The sequence below is a fragment of the Protobothrops mucrosquamatus genome, unplaced genomic scaffold (genome assembly GCF_001527695.2).
Source record: "Protobothrops mucrosquamatus isolate PMUCROS unplaced genomic scaffold, P.Mucros_1.0 scaffold2116, whole genome shotgun sequence".
Taxonomy (NCBI): Eukaryota; Metazoa; Chordata; class Lepidosauria; order Squamata; family Viperidae; genus Protobothrops; species Protobothrops mucrosquamatus.
The window spans coordinates 160,357-180,461 of record NW_015388217.1 but is presented as its reverse complement, the minus strand read 5'-3'; the positions used below and the strand labels follow the sequence as shown (position 1 = coordinate 180,461).

Below are 20,105 nucleotides of genomic sequence, written 5' to 3'. Positions count from 1 at the left end.
GAAAGGTGAGCTGCATTTATGTGATAAGTCAGAAGCTACTGACAATCGAAGAAAGAAATTATTATTTAGCAAATTGTGGGCATCGTGTTTGGAACCGGGTAAGGCTTTTTTTCCTTTTTCTACTATTTGGCTACTGAGTCCCTGGAAAAGATAAATTCCCCAAAAGCAAAAAAACCCCAGACACGAGAGGGAAGGGAATTTTTGCCCCTTCCCTCCAGAGAAACGAAAGCAGCGATTTAATCCTTATTTTAGGGGACAGAAACAGAAGAATACAACATTAAATTGGAAATAATATAAAGACACAGCTTTGACAAACTTGGCAATTTAGAGAACTCTTAAAACTTTTTTTTAAAAAAGATTGGGTGAAATTTAAGAACTAAACTTCATTTTAAGTGTTGGAAGATGGATACCTAATGACATAAGTGGTGGAATATAGGCATAGCACCTAACTTTATTATTATTATTAGTCATTGATGAAGATATTGAACAGTACTGGGCCAAAGACAGAGCCTTGTGGTACCCAACTGCTTACTTCTCTCCATGTGGATGTAGTACTACTGAGGACTACTTGTTGAGTACGGTTTGTCAGCCAGCTACAAATCCATCTGGTGATGATGTTGTCTATTCCATCTTTTTCTAGCTTACCAAGCAGTAGATTGTGGTCTACTTTGTCAAATGCCTTACTAAAATGTAAGTATACTATGTCCACAGCATTTAGCTGGTCTACTAATTTGGTCACTTTATCAAAGAATGAAATAAGATTGGTTTGGCATGATCTGTTTTTAACAAACCCCTGCTGGCTACCAGTTATAGCTTTGTTTGCTTCTACAATACAAAGCCTTTGATTTCAAGTTAAATTGCAACAGACTATTAAAAAATTAAAACCCAGAAAATGCCTTCAAGTATTAACATTTACCTCCACTAGAACCAAATCCACTACCTCCACCACCAGCGCCTCCCATAGGCGCACCGCCACCAAAGTGCTGGGGGAACTGAGGTAAGATCTTCTTACGCTTCCTTTCCACTTCTTCCTTATCTGCAGCCAAAGATATAGAAAAATAATCAATGATGTGCCCTGCCACACTGTTGAACACCAAAAGTAGCACATCACATGGAGTGCCCTGTACCTTCTACCACTGGGTAGTATGTAAACTGCTTGGAGTCACTCACGTCACCCCCTCGCTTGCGCTTCAACTGAAGGAACACAGTGACTGGACGATCTATTTTTGTCTTGTGATAAGGCGGAGTACGGAACACAATGGCGTACTGCAAGGAGACAAAACATGGGTTTAGTGCATCCTACATGTTCCGTTTATCTTCAAATAATTCTCCACCTCAAATGATCCCATCAAATCAAATTAAGTGGATAATGTAGAGGAGAAAGTCATCTTAATTAAGGGTCCTCTTTACTAAAAATATTCCCTATAAATATAACTAGATGCCCTCACTGATGTCCTTTCAGCACTAGGTTTCAGTGTTTTATTTCTACAAGATATTCTAAAGCTTTTCAGTTATGATAGTACATTTATTTGCTCGTATACTATTAATAAATTGCATTTTATTTTTCTCGATCTTATCAAGTGTATTATTTAGTAATTGTAATGTTTATTATTTTAGTAGTTTTAATGTGTTCAGAAATTGTGTAATCCATCCAGAAAATTCTGAATACTGGATTACAATGTAACAAAACAAAATGTCTTTGATCTACTGCAATACAAAAAGTCACTCTACAGAATCAAAACTACAGATTTTTTATAAGTCTTTAGTCTACCATTCAAACTGGCTCTCATGATTCAATCAATCAATACCTGTTTATGCACATCTGTGGGGGAGAAATCTCCAAAGGCCTGCCAACCATTCTCATCATCTTCATAAAAACGCACCTCAATATCATCTAACAGAGGAGGCAAAACAATGGTAACATTGGACTATTAATACTCATCGCAACCCCACTTTGTCCCATTCACTATTATATTACTTGTTGTTGTTAGTTGCAAAGTCGTGTCCGACCCATCGCGACCCCATGGACAACTCCAGGCCTTCCTGTCCTCTACCATCTTCTGGAGTCCATTTAAGCTCATGCCTACTGCTTCAGTGACTCCATCCAGCCCCCTCATTCTCTGTCATCCCCTTCTTCTATTGCCCTCAGTCTTTCCCAGCATTTTGCTCTTCTCCAGTGAGTCCTTCCTTCTCATTAGGTGGCCAAAGTCCTTGAGTTTCAACTTCAGGATCTGGTCTTCTAAAGAGCAGCAGGGTTGATCTCCTCTAGGACTGACCGATTTGATCGCCTTGCAGTCCAGGAGACTCGCAGGAGTCTTCTCCAGCACCATAGTTCAAAGGACTCAATTCTTTTGCGCTTGCTAAATTTATCATATATTGTCAATCGTAAAAATTAGGGAGATATTGGGTGAGATGCTATCAGGTAATTGATGACTTCTAGTAGTGTTTCTCCACATCATGCAAGTTAAGACAAATGTAGTGGTAGACTAGATGAGGGCAAAAAAATGAGCCTAATACATTTTGGAAATGGATTTCATTCTCAAGGACAAAGGAAATCAAATGCATGTTTCTAAAAAAAAATAACATTTTTGTATCTATTTCAGAAGTGAAAGTACAATGCCAAAAAAATAAGCAGGATTAGATATGGTACTTACCTTTCTGGACTTTATCACACAGCAAATATACTTCATCTCCACCTCGCACTGAGCCTGCCGTCTTATCCATCCGAGATATTTTTAAATTGGAAGCTCCAGGAGATTCTGTAGAATAAAAAAAACCCCTCACAGATATATAAAATTGTTTCTGGAACAATTGTAAAACTATGAAAATGTACTAGACGATGGAGTCATTATAAGGATCATAATTTTGGCTAATTTTAATAAACAGTGAAGAATGTAGAACACGAGCAGAAAGATTGCTATTTCATTGCTATTTTTGTGGTAGGCTCTGGACACATTCAGAAGGAAGCAAGAAAATCCTACCAATTCCAAAAAATTTAAAAATAAAATATTAAAAAAAATATGAAACTCTTCTGTCAAAACTCTGATATGAAGATCAGTATAAAGGAACTTGTCATTTAAGGCCTGAAAGAAAAAGTCTTATGGTCACAAGCCATCATTTATGGTATTATTTATTTTCCAGAGTACAAATTTTCCTCAAGAGATGGAACAAATCAAGAACTTTTTATCTCTGGGGATATAGTCTAGGGGTAGGCCACCTTGGCTCTTTTATGACTTGTGGACTTCAACTCCCAGGATTCCTGAGCCAGCATGGCTCAGCTTGGAAACCTCTCCCTTTCCCCTCAGCATGGCTGGCTCAGGAATTCTGGGAGTTGAAGTCCACCAGTCATAAAAGAGCCAAGGTTGTCTACCCCTGGAATATACTAATTCCATGCATGGACCTCTCAGATTTCTATCAGCAGACATGGCTACTCAAACAAACAGATGCAAAATGATTCGCCTTGCAAATATACTTCATTTAACAAAAAGAAAAAGGGAAGTCACACAGTTTTAATTTCCTTCTAGGAACTACAAGGCGTCCTCTTTTTTCCTATCCTATTGCTTCACATTGCACTTTACAACTGTCACTTAGCGATGGAATTCCCAGTCTCAATTATTACAGTTAACCGGGGACTACCTGTACTACCATTTGAAAGCTCTAAGATTCCTATCAGTGAAATCCACTGGATAAGATTGAAAATTTTTAGGAATCTGAGGGCTATGAAAATAGCTTGTGCAAGTTATATGCATTTTATATCTTAAATATCTTAAAGGCGATGCTTAGAATGCAGTATTGCAGGCTAATTTTGCTGGCTGCCAGCAGCTCAGTTCTCACCAGCTCAAGGTTGACTCAGCCTTCCACCCTTCCAAGGTTGATAAAATGAGAACCCAGATTGTTGGAGGCAATACGCTAACTCTGTAAACCACTTAGAGAGAGCTGTAAAGCATGGTAAAGTAGTATATAAGTCTAAGTGCTAATGTTATTGTTAAATTGTCAAAAAAAACCAAACACTGAATTGTTTTGCTGCTAAATTGTGGAAATATGACATGGGAGTCTCCAGAGATCACAAAAATGGGACTGCATTTAATCCATGAGCTCCCCATTCTAGCTGGGCATGACAGAGGAGAAAATACAATATTCATTGGACCCACAAAGGATCAGAGCCATGTAAGAAATCTAGCAAACTCCTCTCAAAAATATGTACTAATATTAGGCTTTTTATCTTCATGGCAGATAGAAAAATCATCACAATCTGGGTATATAGCAAGATCTAGCTTTTTTGTGTACATTTTACAGCAGCCTTACAATAAGGCTGTAAAAATATGAATACTGCAAAGTCCTCACAAATATACGTGTGCAATCCTGCCAAATCCAAATCAGAAATATATTATGGTAGGTACCCCTAAACCATGTCAAATACAGCTATGGATCAAAAGTAAAACTTACTGCTATCATGAATGGGGTCGGAAATAACAGAATTTAATGCTAAAGTGAAGTTTCCACTACTATCGCGAAGATAGGCATTGAAGCGTAAACGAACAATGCTGAGATCCATTGTCTTCTTCAACTCTTTTGCCTCTTGATCAATCAATTCTTGTTCAGATTCTGCTAAAATAGATGCAAAGTTATAAATCTTACAAACAGTCCAGCATCCACATCAAACCAAAATTTCCTCTGGATACTAAAATCACACATAAAATATACATCTGAATACAGTATTTTTTAAAAAATTAACCTTAATTAATTGTTCCCACTCTCCCAATCTCAGATGAACATTTTTCAACAACTAGCAAATTCTAATATTCATACTTCTTCCCTATGTAATGTAGAACCGATAGTGAGCGGAAATAGTTTGCTATGTTCTATTTACAATCTACTTGAAATTGTAGTAGGTTATATTAATTCAGACTGAAATAAATTAAGAGAAAAAGAGAGTTGGAAAAGATCTTTTAGTCCAACACTCCTGTTCAAGCAGGAGATCATATACCATTCCAGACAAGTGGCTGTCCAGTCTTTTCTTAAAGTCCTCCAGTGATGGAGCACGCACAACTTCTGAAGGCAAATAATTTCACTGGTTAATTGTTCTCACTGTTAGGAGATTTCTCTTTAGTTCTAGGTTGCTTCTCTCCTTGATTAGTTTCCATCCATTGTTTCTTGTCTTGCCTTCTGGTGCTTGGAAAATAGCTTGACTCCCTCTTCTTTGTGGCAGCCCCTCAAATATTGGAACACTATTATCATGTCACCTCAATCCTTTTCACTAGACTAGATAAATCCAATTCCTGCAACTAATCTTTACACATTTTAGCCTCCAGTCCCCTAATTATCTTTACTGCTCTTTTGTGCACTCTTTCCAAAGTCTTTACATCTTTTTTATAATAGGGTGACCAAAACTGGATGCAGTATTCTAAGCGTGATCTTACTAAGGCTTTATTAAGGGGTACTAATAGTTCATGGGATCGTGATTCTGTTAATGAAACCTAGGATTACGCTGGAATCATCTTCACCATCATCCCCCAGTGAGACACTACCTTGACGTGGTTGTGGGGCTTGTGTGCTCTGAGGAAGATGAGAGCTATGCCAGAGGTTCAACCATACTGGACAGGTCTCATCAGAGGAGTCAGACAAAGAGTGTCTCTCCCATAAAAAATATGTAAATTTCAAAAAGCCATCCATACCAGCTCGGATGTCACCCAGGTTAACAAGGTCCACAACAGATGTTGGAGTTCCTAGATATCTGGTAAAAAATGGGCTACAGGACTCAGGACTGTTGGCTGAGCAACCAGCTGCAGAACTACTGGAAGAAAAGGTGTTTACCCATTGCAAATATTGTTGTTGTTAATTGCGAAGTCGTGTCTGATTCATCGCGACCCCATGGACAACGTTCCTCCAGGCCTTCCTGTCCTCTACCATTTTCTGGAGTCCGTTTAAGCTCACGCCTACTGCTTCAAGTGACTCCATCCAACCCCCTCATTCTCTGTTGTCCCCTTATTCTATTGCCCTCAATCTTTCCCAGCATTAGGCTCTTCTCCATTGAGTCCTTCCTTCTCATTAGGTGGCCAAAGTATTTGAGTTTCAACTTCAGGATCTGGCCTTCTAAAGAGCAGTCGGGGTTGTTCTCCTCTAGGACTGACCGGTTTGATTGCCTTGCAGTCCAGGGGACTCGCAGGAGTCTTCTCCAGCACCATAATTCAAAGGCCTCAATTCTCAGCCTTTCTTATGGTCCAACTTTCACAGCCATACATTGCAACTGGGAAAACCATGGCCTTGACTATACGTACTTTGTTGCAAATATACAGTGATTGAAAACAAAGAACAATGATCTGTTATTACAGATCAAGTCCAACAAGAAGAGGATATTTGAAATGAATGCACCAGTTCTGGAAAGAGCAACAACCAGAATCAGAAATAACAGAACAGGGCCTAGCAGATCAATGTCAATTTATAAGACGAAATAAAGGATTCACAGAGGCAGAATTAGAAGAACTGCAAAGGTTCACCCAGGGCAAAGAAATCAAAGCCTTGACAGAAACAACTCAGAACGTAGAGGCAAATCAGGGGGAGTTGGCAGTAGAGGAATCCAGTAGAGATATACAACTGTTTTCATGGGAAACAGGCACCCTCTCCTCTGCCTCAGGAAGAACAAAGCCCTCTAACTAAAGAAGTAAAAGAATTGAAACAAAGAATAACTGAGCATCTATCACAGCACAAAAACATCAGAATAAGGCTGCCTGCATTGACGCTTATTCCAAAGAAACAACTAGCACAAGCATTAAAAGATGCAAATACTGCAATATGAAGTATAAGCACCAACTTATTGCAAGAAACAAACCAACTAATGTACAGCACAGCTGCAGTTATAACTGAATACTTAGGATGCAAAGAAGAAGAAAAAACCAAACAGTGTCCCACAAAAATGAAAGATTAGACTGGAAAATAAGATCAGCAATAAGGTTGTAGTCTTAGTTCGTTCGATCTTGTCTATTTGCTTTTCTTTGACTTCTTGTTCTTCTGGTTTCTTATAGATTAGTTCTTTATGGTGAATCTTTGTTCTTTCTAGTTCCTTCGTGACCTTTATTATTTCGTCGTTTATTGTCGATATCGGTTCTTCTAGTCGTTTATGCTTCGAGCTTAACGTTTAATATCCGTCTTGGAGCCATTTCAATCCAATCAGAAACGTTTCTACCAATCCATCAATGGAGAAACTGCAGTGAATCAGTCAGTACCTGAGAAGGAAGAAACAGTGCAGTTCTGGGCACAGATATCGAATAACCCAAAGAAATACAACAAGGACGCAGCTTGGCTAAGAGGTGGATAAGAATAAAAAATAAGTTAAAATGAAAGAACTAGTAACAACAGCTGAAATGGTAGAGAAAAGAGCAAGGAAGATCAAGAATTGGTCAGCACTAGGTGAAGACGAGCTGCATGGTTTTTGGTTGAAACATCTAACTGGTCTATACTCATTCGTTGCCCAACAGTTTAACAACATACTACAAGGAGATGAAATTGAAGAGTGGCTAACGTACCCGATAATGAAAAATCCAGCAAAAGGGGCAGCACCAGGCAACTACAAGCCAATTACTTGCTTACCAACAATTTTCAAATTGCTAACTGGTGTGATAGCTAATGCAGTCTAACAGCATCTAGTTGAAAACAATCTCTTTCCACCTGAGCAGAAAGGAAACTGCCCCAATAGCCAAGGAACAAAAGATCAATTCCTCATTGACAAGATGATTTTGGAAAACTGCAAGAGAAGGAAGACCAACCTAAATGTAGCATGGATTGACTACAAAAAAGCATTAAATTCTCTGCCACATGACTGGATAATCAAGTGTCTAGAAATAACAGAGGTCAGTAGAAACATCAGAAACTTGGTGCAAAGATCGAGGGCAGAATGGAAGACACAGTTGTGGGTCAATGGTGAGAGACTGGGAGAGGTTAATATCAAGAGAGGAATATTTCAAGGTGATTCAGTATCACCACTACTATTTGTCACTGCACTGTTTCCTGTCAACCATACTGAATAACTCAGGCCGTGGCTATCAAACATCAAAAATATCTCCCAGATTATCCCATCTCCTTTACATGGATGATCTGAAGCTGTATGGAAAAACACCATCTGAAACAGAATCGTTGCTCAACAATATTTGTATATATAGCCAATATATTGCAATAGTGTTTAGATTGGACAAACATGCCACACTCAATATTAAACAAGGCAAAATAGTGAAAACTGAAGGAATCAAGATGCCCCATGAAAATAACATTAAGAGTCGGGATGAGGATGATTACTACAAATACCTGGGTATCCCTTCAAGTTGACAACATCAAGCACACTGAAGTCAAGAAAAAGATTAGAGGTGAATACATCAAGAGAATGAAAAAGTTCTTAAAGTCCAAACTCAATGGAGGATATATCATCAAAACCACACCTGGGCAATTCCAGTCATTAGATACACAGCTGGAATAGTGGACTGGACTCAAGCAGAACTAAAAGCAATGGATAGGAAGACCAGAAAAATAATGACAATGAATCATGCCCTTCATCCACGAAGTGACATTGACAGATTCTATCTACCAAGGCAAATAGATGGGTGTGGATTGTTGCAAGTACATCAGATGGTTGAAGAAGAAAAAGGGCTTTGGAAGAATGTCTGAATGACAGTGAAGAAGATGCCCTGAAGTTAGTATGCCAGGAAGGCTTACTGACTACTGGAGAGACGAAACTGGCCTACAAGAAAGACAAATGTAGAACAGAATGAAGGCATGGGAAGACAAAGCACTACATGGCCAGTACATTAACAAACTATCAGGGAAAGCAGATAATAACAAGACCCGGCAATGGCTAAGAGCAGGAAAGCTGAAGAAGGAGACCGAGGGACTAATTCTGGCTGCACAAGACCAAGCCTTAAGGACAAATGCATACAAAGCTAGAATTGAGAAGACAGGAACAGACAGTAAGTGCCGCCTATTCAAAGAAGCTGATGCAACAGTGGACCACCTGGTAAGCTGCTGCAAGAAGATAGCCCACACTAACTACAAGCAGCGTTATGACAAAGTAGCAACAATAGTGCATTGGAAGATCTGCAAGAAATATCATTTGCCTGCAAGCAAGAACTGGTGGGACCATAAAATAGAGAAAGTCATAGAAAATGAAGAAGTTAAATTGCTCTGGGACTTTAGAATTCAAACAGACAGGCACCTGCCACATAACACCCTGGACTTAACAACTGTCGTAAGAAAGACAAAAAAAGTCTGGGCATGGCACTACTTGGAGACAGCAGAAGAGAAGAGAAAGAACTGAAGAAGATAACAAAATACAAAGACTTACAAATAGAAATAGAACGACTGTGTCAAAGGCAAGCAAGGGTAGTACCAATAGTAATAGACACCTTGGATGCAATCCCAAAACAACTGGAGCACCATTTGAACACCACTGGCATTGACAAATTCACCATCAATCAATTACAAAAGGTGGCTTTACTGGGGACACTTTCCATCCTGCAATGATATCTGTAACACCATCCAACATCCATATCTGCCTATTCCAAGTCCTTAGTAAGGACTCGATAGGTAGACAAAAATGCCAAATCCAGTCTGAACATATGGCTGACTGAGCTATTATTATTGTTAATTGTTATTGTTATTATTACCTACTACAATCTTAAGTAGATTCCACCTCCTAATAAAAAGTCAAAATCAGTTTTTTAAGCATTCAAAGAGCTTACATAACTTTTTCAACCCTCATGCAAAATAAGGTTGTTGTAAGATTCCCAACTAAAGAGAAACTAAGGCCACAAGAAATGCTTTGCTCTGAAATACAGTTTTACTTATGAAAGAAAAGAAAAATGCACTTTACAAAACCTCAACAATGCCACTCCTTTATAACAGTTTGGGCACTAAAAGGAGTTGCTGAGGTTGAGCTTTCATATGCTATTTTATTTTTTTATTTTCAGTGCTGTTCTGTCTTTTCCTTTCATGGTTTTTCCTTAGCTAAATTTTCCATTTCCATTTTTCCTTTTTTTGCACTGGCTCTGTCAGGTACCCCCAGGTTTCAAACCCACATGGAAGCAGTTCAGAACAATTCAGAAGCAGCAACTTGGAACTTCCTGAGTTAAATAACCTTCTCTCAAATGTTATGTATTACTCATATTGGTAAAGCAATTGATCTCTCATTTCTGCCCAAGGAACAACCAGTTTCACTTTGAACAAGTGTAAACATTTTCCTTGGTAAAATCATAATGATCAGATCACCCTGTAGAATTCTCTGTGTGTGTGTGTGTGTGTGTGTGTGTGTGTGTGTGTGTGTGTGTGAGAGAGAGAGAGAGAGAGAGAGAGAGAGAGAGAGGGAGAGAGAGAGAGAGGGNAAGAAGGGAGGGAGGGAGAGGGGGGAGGGAGGGAGGGAGGGAGGGAGAGAGAGGGAGAGGGAGAGGTAACTTGTGAAGAATACCTGACAAGAAAAATGTTTTATGATCAATGTTTTTATTCCATGCAAGGTCCAATAGACCAGGGCTTTTCAACCTTTTCACCCACTTTTAGGATACGGCAATATCCGAGTACCACCAGTCGCCTAGCAAGGTGTCAAAAACTTGAAGACCCCCCCCAAAAAAGGAAAAAAGTGATGAAGTACAAGTAGTCCTCGACTTACAACAGTTCGCTTAGTGACTGTTCAAAGTTACAATGGCACTGAAAAAGTGCCCCCCAAGGGACAGCCGAGCAAGACACCTGCCTGCCCACCCAGCGGAGCTCTTCCTCCTGTCCGAGGTTTTCATTGTTTGAACATTTCTGTTGGGGATTGGCAGCGGGGGGGGGATTTGGTTTTTATTCCCCCCCCCGTCTGCTGGGTGGTTGCAGCAGATTTTGATCACTTCACATGACCCTGGGACACTGTGACCGTCATAAATATGAATCAGTTGCCAAGCATCTGAATGTAAATCACAAGACCCTGGAGATAAGGCAACATTCCAGCTGATTGGTGCTTCTTCAAGGCTCAGCAGAAGCACCAGGATCAGCGCCGAGCTCCAGCTGGAGCCTGGCGCTGATCCTGGCACTTCTGCTGAGCCCTGACAGCCCTACAGCCCCAGCCATCTCTCGCTCAGGCTTGTGCAGTGCTGCCACCGGTTCAGCTCATTCCCCTCGCCCACTACCACTTTTCTAGGATGGTCGCGTACCACCTGCCAGGTGCCAATGTACCCCAGGTGCTACCCGTACCACTGGTTGAAAAGCCCTGCAATAGAGGACTGCTAACAAGCGTAGAATAAATAATGCATAGATTGTCTCAGTTTAACCATTACTGCCTACTGCCCACAAGCACCCGTTCTATGAGGGTAAAAGAGAAGACCATGGACCATTATCTAGAATCCGTCTTCCCCAAGCTTTTGTTTTCTGCTCAAACTTACCTGTCAGAGGTTGTGCTCTGTTTCGCATCTTTTGCTTCTGCAGTTTCTCCTTGATGACTTCCATCATGTTTTTCTTAGTCACATGGAGCACACCTAGGTTATTAAATCTGATAAAAGACAAATTATCCTCTACTGCACTGCCGCAACAATCACAATGGCTAGGTGGGCAGCAACCCGCTCAAATTCTAGACACTGGTACTGAGATGAGCATGTTAAAAAACAAGGCAAATCTCCAAACATTTAAAAAATAGAGTTTTTCGTATCATTATTGAGGGAAACATGTATATCACATAGCAGCAACCCAAAGGCACTAGGGAGCTAAAAAAGAACTGATAGGGGAGCAGTAAAGCCCAATGCTCCATCTTTTTAAAACCATGCAGGTGATACCAAATTTAACTCTGGTCTATGCAAATGATGGGCTTACTTTTACTGATCATAAAGCTCCCCTTAATTTAATTTCAGTGAATGAACAGGGGCTTGAAAATTGGAACAGGAATAAATTGATATGTAGTTGCCTTTTACCGCATCTTTTTCAACTCTGGGCTGTTGTTTTTTTTTATTAGTTACAGTTATCAAACTTTATACTGGTTCCTTTATTTGCTTCTTAATGATGTTTTAACAGCAGTTGTAAACAAGCTGATATCTTCATTTACCATAATGCAGATTTTCCATGTTAATTAGCCACCGCCAGTTAATACATATTAATGTATATATGAACTTTTAATATCACACATTTGCATTTCTCTTGCTAACCGCCAACAAGCAAACATGCCAATGATTTGCATAATATCCATTACAAAAATGTGGATTTTCTGATGTTTGCTTAAACTATTGGAATTTTGACTGATTTATAATATGTTATCAAAAGCCACCTACAGATGGCCAAAAGGATTAGAACTAGAAACTATAGCAAAAAACTGTTAGACCAGACATGTCAAACTCGCGACGTCATGTGACGTCGCGCAACGTATCGGGACTGTTTTGCCATTGCTGGCAATGGGGTGGGTGCGGTTTCTGCGTGACACGTCCGGCCCGTGGGCCGGCAGTTTAACACCCCTGTGTTAGACCATCAAAACTGGCACCGAACATAAACATCAAAAAAATATCTTCATATTTAAAAAAATTAATCTTATACTCTTTATTTGGAAACTGCTTGTAGAATATAATTCAGGACATAAAATTCTGCAACATCCAAAATTTAGGTTTCTCTTAAAGTAAGATTTTAAAATGTTCTGTCTCACTGGTCATAAAATTAATGGCAGTTTCAGATTAGCTAGAACTTAATTCTTATTATTTGATTATTGTTATTGTTGCGGCTGTTTTTATTAGTAAGCTAAATCTCAAATTATTATTTATATAGTACGTTATTTTCACTCATAATATACTAATCTCTTATTCAACAGTAGTCAATATTTTTAAAGTGCCAAATTCTTATAAGGCTATTTAATACATTGTTTTAATGTTGCTAATACAATAAATGTGTTTTTTCCCCTTAACATTCTGTAAATTCCTAGCTAATTTTTACAGTTTGTAAATCTCTTTCTGTCTCCTTTTTTCCCTGCATTCTATTCTTAAGTATCTAAAACTAAATTACATACATATGTATGTATGTATGTATATATATGTATGTATGTATGTATGTATCTGTGTGTGTGTGTATATATACACACACATACACATATACACACATATAATTTAATTTTTTTATTTAGAAACCTTCCATAATACTACAGATAATCCTCATTTAGTGACTACAATTTAGCAATATGGTCATTAAGCAAAGTGGTCACTAAGTAAAAATACAATTATGCTTATGATCTTACTTCAGCTTTCCTTTGCTTTATACACCTGTATCAAGCTGAAACCTACTGCCCTTAGGGCCGCTGTGTGCTTCTAGCTTGCCTACAGAGAGAAGAGGGAGATGGGGTGAAGATCTGGGGGGGGGGGAACGGGACTTTGGATTATCATCGTGAGACCCGAAGAGTTATTTTGGCGAACTAAAGTTTCTTCTCATAATAACTACTGGGAGATGTATTGGACAATGTGACCTGAACTGTCAGTAAGGGGAGGAGAAGATTCATTCTTTTCATTAACTGCTTCCCAGCTTCAGAGCTAGCTTTCACTTTAATCCTACCTGTATGATATTGCTTAATAAAGTTTACATTAGAGGACACAATGGCTCTGGTGTTTTTCTTAGCTGGGCTTTTCAGCCGGAGCTTGACAGTCGTAAATGTAAGGACTTGTTGTAAAGTGACTTTTTATTACTACTGTAATTGCAAATTAAACAAGGCAGTCACTAAATGAGGACTATCTGTAGCATCTAGCCAACTACTTGCTCAATCTGAATGGATGGTGTGAGTGAAGCTTTACAGAGAGAATACCCAAGTATTAAAGCTTGTCCTCTGAAAACACGTTTCAATACACTTGTACACTGTATGGTTTCTCTATAGCAGGCGTGTCAAACTGTTGGCCCGCGGGCCGGATGCATCACGCCGAAACTGCACCCATCCTATTGCTGGCAATGAGGGAAAAGTCGCGATACGTCGTGCGACGTCACGTGACGTCGCGAGTTTGACATGCCTGCTCTATAGCCACCACTCCTTTTCATACAAAGAAAACACAATGTTTCCCACAATGGAATTATATATTTCTGCTGAATTTTCCAAATGGCAGAAAGCTTCAGCTTTCATTAAATAAGATACTGCAACCCATCCAATCTAACAAATGAAACAAAATGCTATCATGAAATAGGTCTTGCCTTTTGAACCCCACCATCATTCCTTCATCAGTAAGTCATACATACTGGGCAGTCATGTCCTTTGGGCCCACCATCACAATGCAGTTGCCAGCTTCATTACACTGTTTTCCCACAAGACTGTGAGCATGCACTTGTGGAGGATCAGTGTGTGTCACCAAGTCCACCTCTATCCTAGCCAGTCCAGTGTAATTAGAGATCTGCCAATAAAAATTATACAAAATGACATCAACACCACCTTTCTATGAAACACTCATTCTTCAAATGCCTGTGGAACTTTAAAAAGAAATATTGCCACATATAATTTATACTGAATTAATTTACGCTCATGATACAAGCCTATCAAGTTTCATTAACACAGACTACAATAGCCTTTAAATAGCTAGAAACAAAAGTCAGTTTTAGAACATTGTTTATATCCATAGCCACTAATAGCAATTCAGACCATATGACACTATTGATCATATTTGCCTACAGCAAACATGCAATGAATCTTAACTTAGTAAGCCATAATATTTTATTATTTTTGTTTTATTTATTAAATAAGTACCCAAAGTAACTCTGGGTAGTTCATGTTATGAAAGAAGTAAGCAACGAGATAAAAATAGCACAATGAAATAACTAATTTCAAAAGTCTGATTTAGTGTACCTCAAAAAAGCTATTTTTACTGATAAATTGTTTGAATATAATAAATATCTTAGTTTATCTGGCTTGCTTATCTGCTCGCATTAGGTGAAAATGAAATTACTTATGGATAGAAGCAGGTGGTCTTTTCAACCTGGTTAATTCCATACATTCGCATAGTACATTTTCTTGATTTTAGTTTAATCTAATATACAATTATGTTTTAGCCAGAAAATTTAAACTTCTTTTATATTTAATTCTTGTTGCACTCCACCCAGCTGGCTTTGAGGAATTTTCTGAAGCAAACAACACAAATTGAAATACAAGTTTTTAAAAAATTGATCCTAACTTGATTTTAAAAAATATTTAATTTTAAAAATTAAAAAAAGAGAGCTGAATGCAATGAAATTTCATTTTAATGTATGTACACTTAGTGTACATTTAAAATGGCAATAAAGTTTCTATTCTATTTGAACCTAATCTTATTATTTTGATATTTAGATCCCATACCAAAGGAACCAAGATTAATTAACTAAATAATTCACTTAGAGTTCTGAATGCAAAATACAGGTTCGAAAAGAATTGTACCCTTTAACCCTAAGGATAAAATATACCATGATAATCACGGTTTCACATCATGCTCTTCCTTTTTATTCCTGGGCACTCTCTATCTATTGTATTAAGACCAGCCTAGTGTAGAATTAAGCCAAATCAAAATTTTCTATTCCTACAGAACAAATGTTCAGTTGCTCTGGAATCAAAAGCCAACAGGAAGCAATAGATTTAAGGCCCAAGAGTAACACTGCAAACATAAATGAATTTACTTCAGTCAGTTATCTTCTGTCAGTTATCTATAACAACCAGGAATAACGTTATGAAAACTTAAAAGTATTGCAATGTGTATCAAAAATAATTACTTTACTGACCTTCTGTGCTGTATCTTAATTAATTAGAAAGTCCAAACAAAATATGTACCAAAATATGTACCAAATAATAAGACTACTAAAAAAAAAACCTAACTTTTTCTAAAGACAGAAAAGGCAATGGAGAGTACTCTTTTTTTAAAAAAGTTTTTTTCATAAAACATGATAAATAAATGAACGTGTTACTCACCTTGACAGTGGGATAAGTCTTGTGTCCCTTTTCACTAGATGCTCCAGGTAGCCCACCATGCGAGGGCCCTTCACAGCCATAACGGAACCGGAAACCTCGCTGCCAAAAATGATAATTCAAGCAAAGCCATTCCATCAGAAAAAAACCCCAGAAAAATCAGAAAAAGTTTGCCTATAATAGACTATAGATGGAGTCCTTGGTGCTCTCTGAGCTTGGTCGTTTGTTTGCAGGCATTACAAAACTACACTGAAGTTGTTACCTAGTGTGGTAACAAAACTTCTGCAAACAAATAAGCTCAGAGAACACAAAGTTCAACGCTGTGAATCCACAGTTCAACCATGAGCTATATATATATATCCTTAGAAAATCCTTACCTGTTTTGGCTGTTCGATTATAGTGAGAAATGGGCCTTCAACTAAAACAAACAAACAAGATGATATTCAGAGTATCTCAATATTAAATACTTATAAATACAACGTAATACAATTTAAGAGGAACATTATTAATAAAACACACGGAAGCAGAAAATTAGCTCCTTCCCTCCGTTATCTATAGTTCCACATCCCTCAGGACACATAACTTAACCAAAAAGTTCCTTACCTGTCTCCATGAACAGCTCTTTCTGCTCAATCAAATGAGCCCCAAACTGAAAATCGTCATAGTCTATCCCATCTAAGCACTGCATACAAACAAGGATCAAAGAACAAAGGAAGCCTTAACTCCCAGATGATTGAAAGCATTACAGACATAGCGTTTATACAGATTATAAATAATGTAGACAGTCAACAGGAATCTACATTAAGTCTCCACTACTAAGTGACAGCTAAATGAAAACACTGAGAACAAAAATCAACTTATCTAAGGCAAGGTCTCCTGAGCATCTGACAGCAAAGAACACTCCCATTCAACCCTCTGTACCGATGGAAGGCTACAATTCACATAAATAGATGCACTTTAAATCTGTAGGCACCACTCTTTAAAGTCAGGCAACCCCCAAATCCAATAAATACCTAAACAAGAATGTTAGATTTAAGTTTCTTAGGACATACTTCTCATCGGGAAGAAGGCAAATATGAGAATGATATCTACAATTAAGTTGTTTGGGGAAAAGAAAAGAAAAAACAAGCATTTGCCCCATTATTGCTTAAGCCTCACCTTACTTCACATATGAAATCAATCATTTTTACATATTGATAGACGGTGTTGTACAACAGAGCAGCTATTCTTTTTTTTTTATTGCTTAAGCCTCACTTTACTTCACATACGAAATCAATCGTTTTTATATATTGATAGACGGTTGTACAACAGAGAACACAAATCCCAGCTATTCCTTTTTTTTTGGTAGCACTTTGTTACGGAAGGACTGCTGTATATAATGCATATTTTGCTTGCCTTGGGGCCCAACCGGTAACCAAGGCAGACAAGACAACTTTTGTTGTTGTCGTTTTTAGCATAGGTTTTTATAGGGGGTATTTTAGAGCGGGCCTTTATTTATTTCATTTGATTTCAGAACAGATATTTATTGTGATTTTTATCATCGCCTGTTCACCGCCCTGAGTCCCCTTAAGGGAGACAGGGCGGTATACAAATCTAAATAAACATAAACCAAACACATTTTAAGCCTTCCAAAGTACAGGATCCCAAAAGGTAACAAACTTGGGAGACGGAGAACTTGGAAGGCAAGGGCAAGAAAAGGAGGCCCCGATTTTCAGCCGGATCGCAAATTCCAAGTGAATTACAAGGAGGGAGGGGAACTTTCCAGGCAACGGGGGAGACTCACCGCGGGATAGCCTTCGCCATCCATGGAGGATCTTTTCTAGCTTGTGATCACGGAATCGGCAACCCGGCTCTGCGAAAGAAACAGGACAGACCGAGGATCTTTACAAATCAAAACCAAGCAACACCCTTGTGCTGCCGCCGCCGCCGCCAAAAGAAACTTAGGGGAAACTGGGCGGGCAAGGTAGCAGGGCTGGAAAGTCCCTAGAAACCCAGCAAAGCCCAAGAGAGGGAGGGACAGAAGAAGGCAGGCTCTGCTCGCTTTTCTCGCGGCTTCTTCCGCCTTCCAGCCAGCCTGCCTTTGCTCATCTCCAGGCCCTCTTGCGGGCCGGGCAAGGAAAGCGCGGTTGGGAGATGGAGAAGCGCTCCCAAGTCTTCCGGGGAGGGAAGGAGGGAAGGAGCGGGGGGGTAGACCCGGGGGCCGCCTCGTCTTCTCCAGCGAGCGAGGTCAGCTTTGCCCCGCCTGCTGATTCTGGCGTCGTGGGAAACTTCCCGTGCTAGCATTGCGACCGGCGTCAGATCCGCACGTGGTTGGTTATGCTCGTTCGGGGAGGAGGAGGAGGAGGAGAAGCGCTTCCCCCGGGAAATGGAAGTCTCTTCGGAGAAACCCTAAGGCCAGGGGCCTTCAAAGTTGGCCCTTTTATGACTTGTGGACTTCAACTCCCAGAATTCCTCAGCCAGCCACAAGTCATAAAAGGGCCAACTTTGAAGGCCCCTGTCCTGAGGAGAAACTAAAGGTCGGCTTGAAAGGACAGGATAGAATAAGGTCCGGCCGTTGCCGCTACTCACCAACCATTTGTCCCCAAACCGCTCTGCCATCCTTGAGGCCAGACTTCCCCGGCCTTGCTGAGCCCCGCCCGTCCCTTCAGCCGGGGTTTCCCGCTGTCAGCTGGTTTCTGGAGGGCCGGGCTCCGGCAGGAGGTGAGGGCGAGCACGCCTCTTGCCAAGAGCGCCGCCTTAGGTCTCCTGAGCGGCCCAGAAGAAGCCTCCTCTCGTCAGCCTTCGCCCGCTGAAGTCGGGCTGGAACGGGAAAAGTTGGAGAGACGCCGGGCTTGCCGTTTCGACCGGAGAAAGCCCTCTCTCATCTTTTTTTTTTTTTTTTTAATGTCCGTTTCAAGAGCAGTTTGAGAGAAAAATGACAGGCAGGGAAGTGAATGAGGGAGGGAGAAATGATACAATAAGAGAGAACTTTTATTGTCATTTTTTTTTTTTACTGTGGGCACAACGGCACACATCAAAAATGAAAGACGCTGCTGGGCTTGCCGTTTCGAGCGAAGAAACCCCTCATCTTTTTTTTTTTAATCTCCGTTTCAAGAGCAGTTTAAGAGAAAAATGACAGGCAGGGAAGTGAATGAGGGAGGGAGAAATGATAAGATAAGATAAAAGATAAGATAACATTGTCATTTTTTTTACTGTGGGCACAAAGGCACACATCAAAAATGAAAGACGCTGGGCTTACCGTTTCTAGCGAAGAAACCCCTCATCTTTTTTTAAAAAAAAATCTCCATTTCAAGAGCAGTTTAAGAGAAAAATGAGAGGCAGGGAAGTGAATGAGGGAGGGAGAAATGATAAGATAAGATAAAAGATAAGATAACATTTATTGTCATTTTTTTTTACACCGGCACAACAGCACACATCAAAAATGAAATTTAGTTGCCTGCTCTCAAAGTAAAACACATACATGACACCAGTGCTTTTTTTGTATATATATATAAAAAAAAGGTGCCGGAGCTCACACATGTCATACAACCCGCCTTGCCTACCCTACAAGGTTCCATCCAAAAAAGGTGCCGGAACTCCATTCTGGGTGTTTTATGACAAAAAAAGCCCTGCATGACACACACCTAAACATACTAAACATACTACATACTACAACTGGATTCTGGTCCAAGCAAAAAAACAACCGGTCTGTTGTTGGGTACATTCATATGCTATTCCTACCCTTGGAAATAAAAAAAACCCACAGTTCTGGAATCTGCACAATGCTGCAGAGGTTCAACTTGTCTCCTGATTCCACTTCTAGGAAAAGATAGGTAAATTGGTGAGTGGGCCAAGTAAAGTAAAACTTGTACACTGGAAGCAGAAGTAAGAAATGTGAATGGGGGTATTCCTCATCTTACAACTACAATTAAGACTAGAACTTCCCTTACTAAGTGAGGTAGCTAAGTGAGTCGTGCCCGATTTTATAATCTTTTTTGCCAAGTTAAGTGAATCATCCCAGTTAAGTGAATCACATGATCATTAAGAGAATCCAGCTTTCAGTTTTTTCCCCGCAGTAGCAACTGGTCACGGGCTTGCGGATTCTCTGCACCCCAGCAGGTAATTTTGCCCTGCCTGGGGACCCTAAATGGGTCTAAGTCACCCCGGAGAGGCGACGAAAAAAGAAAGGTGCTCCAGCGATTCTGGAACGGCGGCGGCCATTCCATTCAACTTGGGGAAA

General features: G+C 39.7%; 1 protein-coding gene across 1 annotated transcript in view; it reads right to left on the bottom strand.

Annotated features, from left to right (window-relative positions):
* Positions 1-18,508, bottom strand: part of NFKB2 (nuclear factor kappa B subunit 2) — a 34,329-nt gene extending 15,821 nt beyond the window's left edge. Inside the window, exons 1-12 of the mRNA XM_015824101.1 lie at positions 18,455-18,508; positions 17,670-17,738; positions 16,490-16,568; positions 16,264-16,304; positions 15,890-15,988; positions 14,200-14,351; positions 11,397-11,503; positions 4,447-4,608; positions 2,655-2,759; positions 1,809-1,894; positions 1,128-1,266; positions 917-1,036 (exon numbers count right to left, since the gene is read on the bottom strand). Of these exons, the coding sequence (XP_015679587.1) occupies positions 917-1,036; positions 1,128-1,266; positions 1,809-1,894; positions 2,655-2,759; positions 4,447-4,608; positions 11,397-11,503; positions 14,200-14,351; positions 15,890-15,988; positions 16,264-16,304; positions 16,490-16,568; positions 17,670-17,693 (1,114 nt within the window). The 5' untranslated portion in view covers positions 17,694-17,738; positions 18,455-18,508. The remainder of the gene's footprint in view (positions 1-916; positions 1,037-1,127; positions 1,267-1,808; positions 1,895-2,654; positions 2,760-4,446; positions 4,609-11,396; positions 11,504-14,199; positions 14,352-15,889; positions 15,989-16,263; positions 16,305-16,489; positions 16,569-17,669; positions 17,739-18,454) is intronic.
* Positions 18,509-20,105: the final 1,597 nt, after the last annotated feature.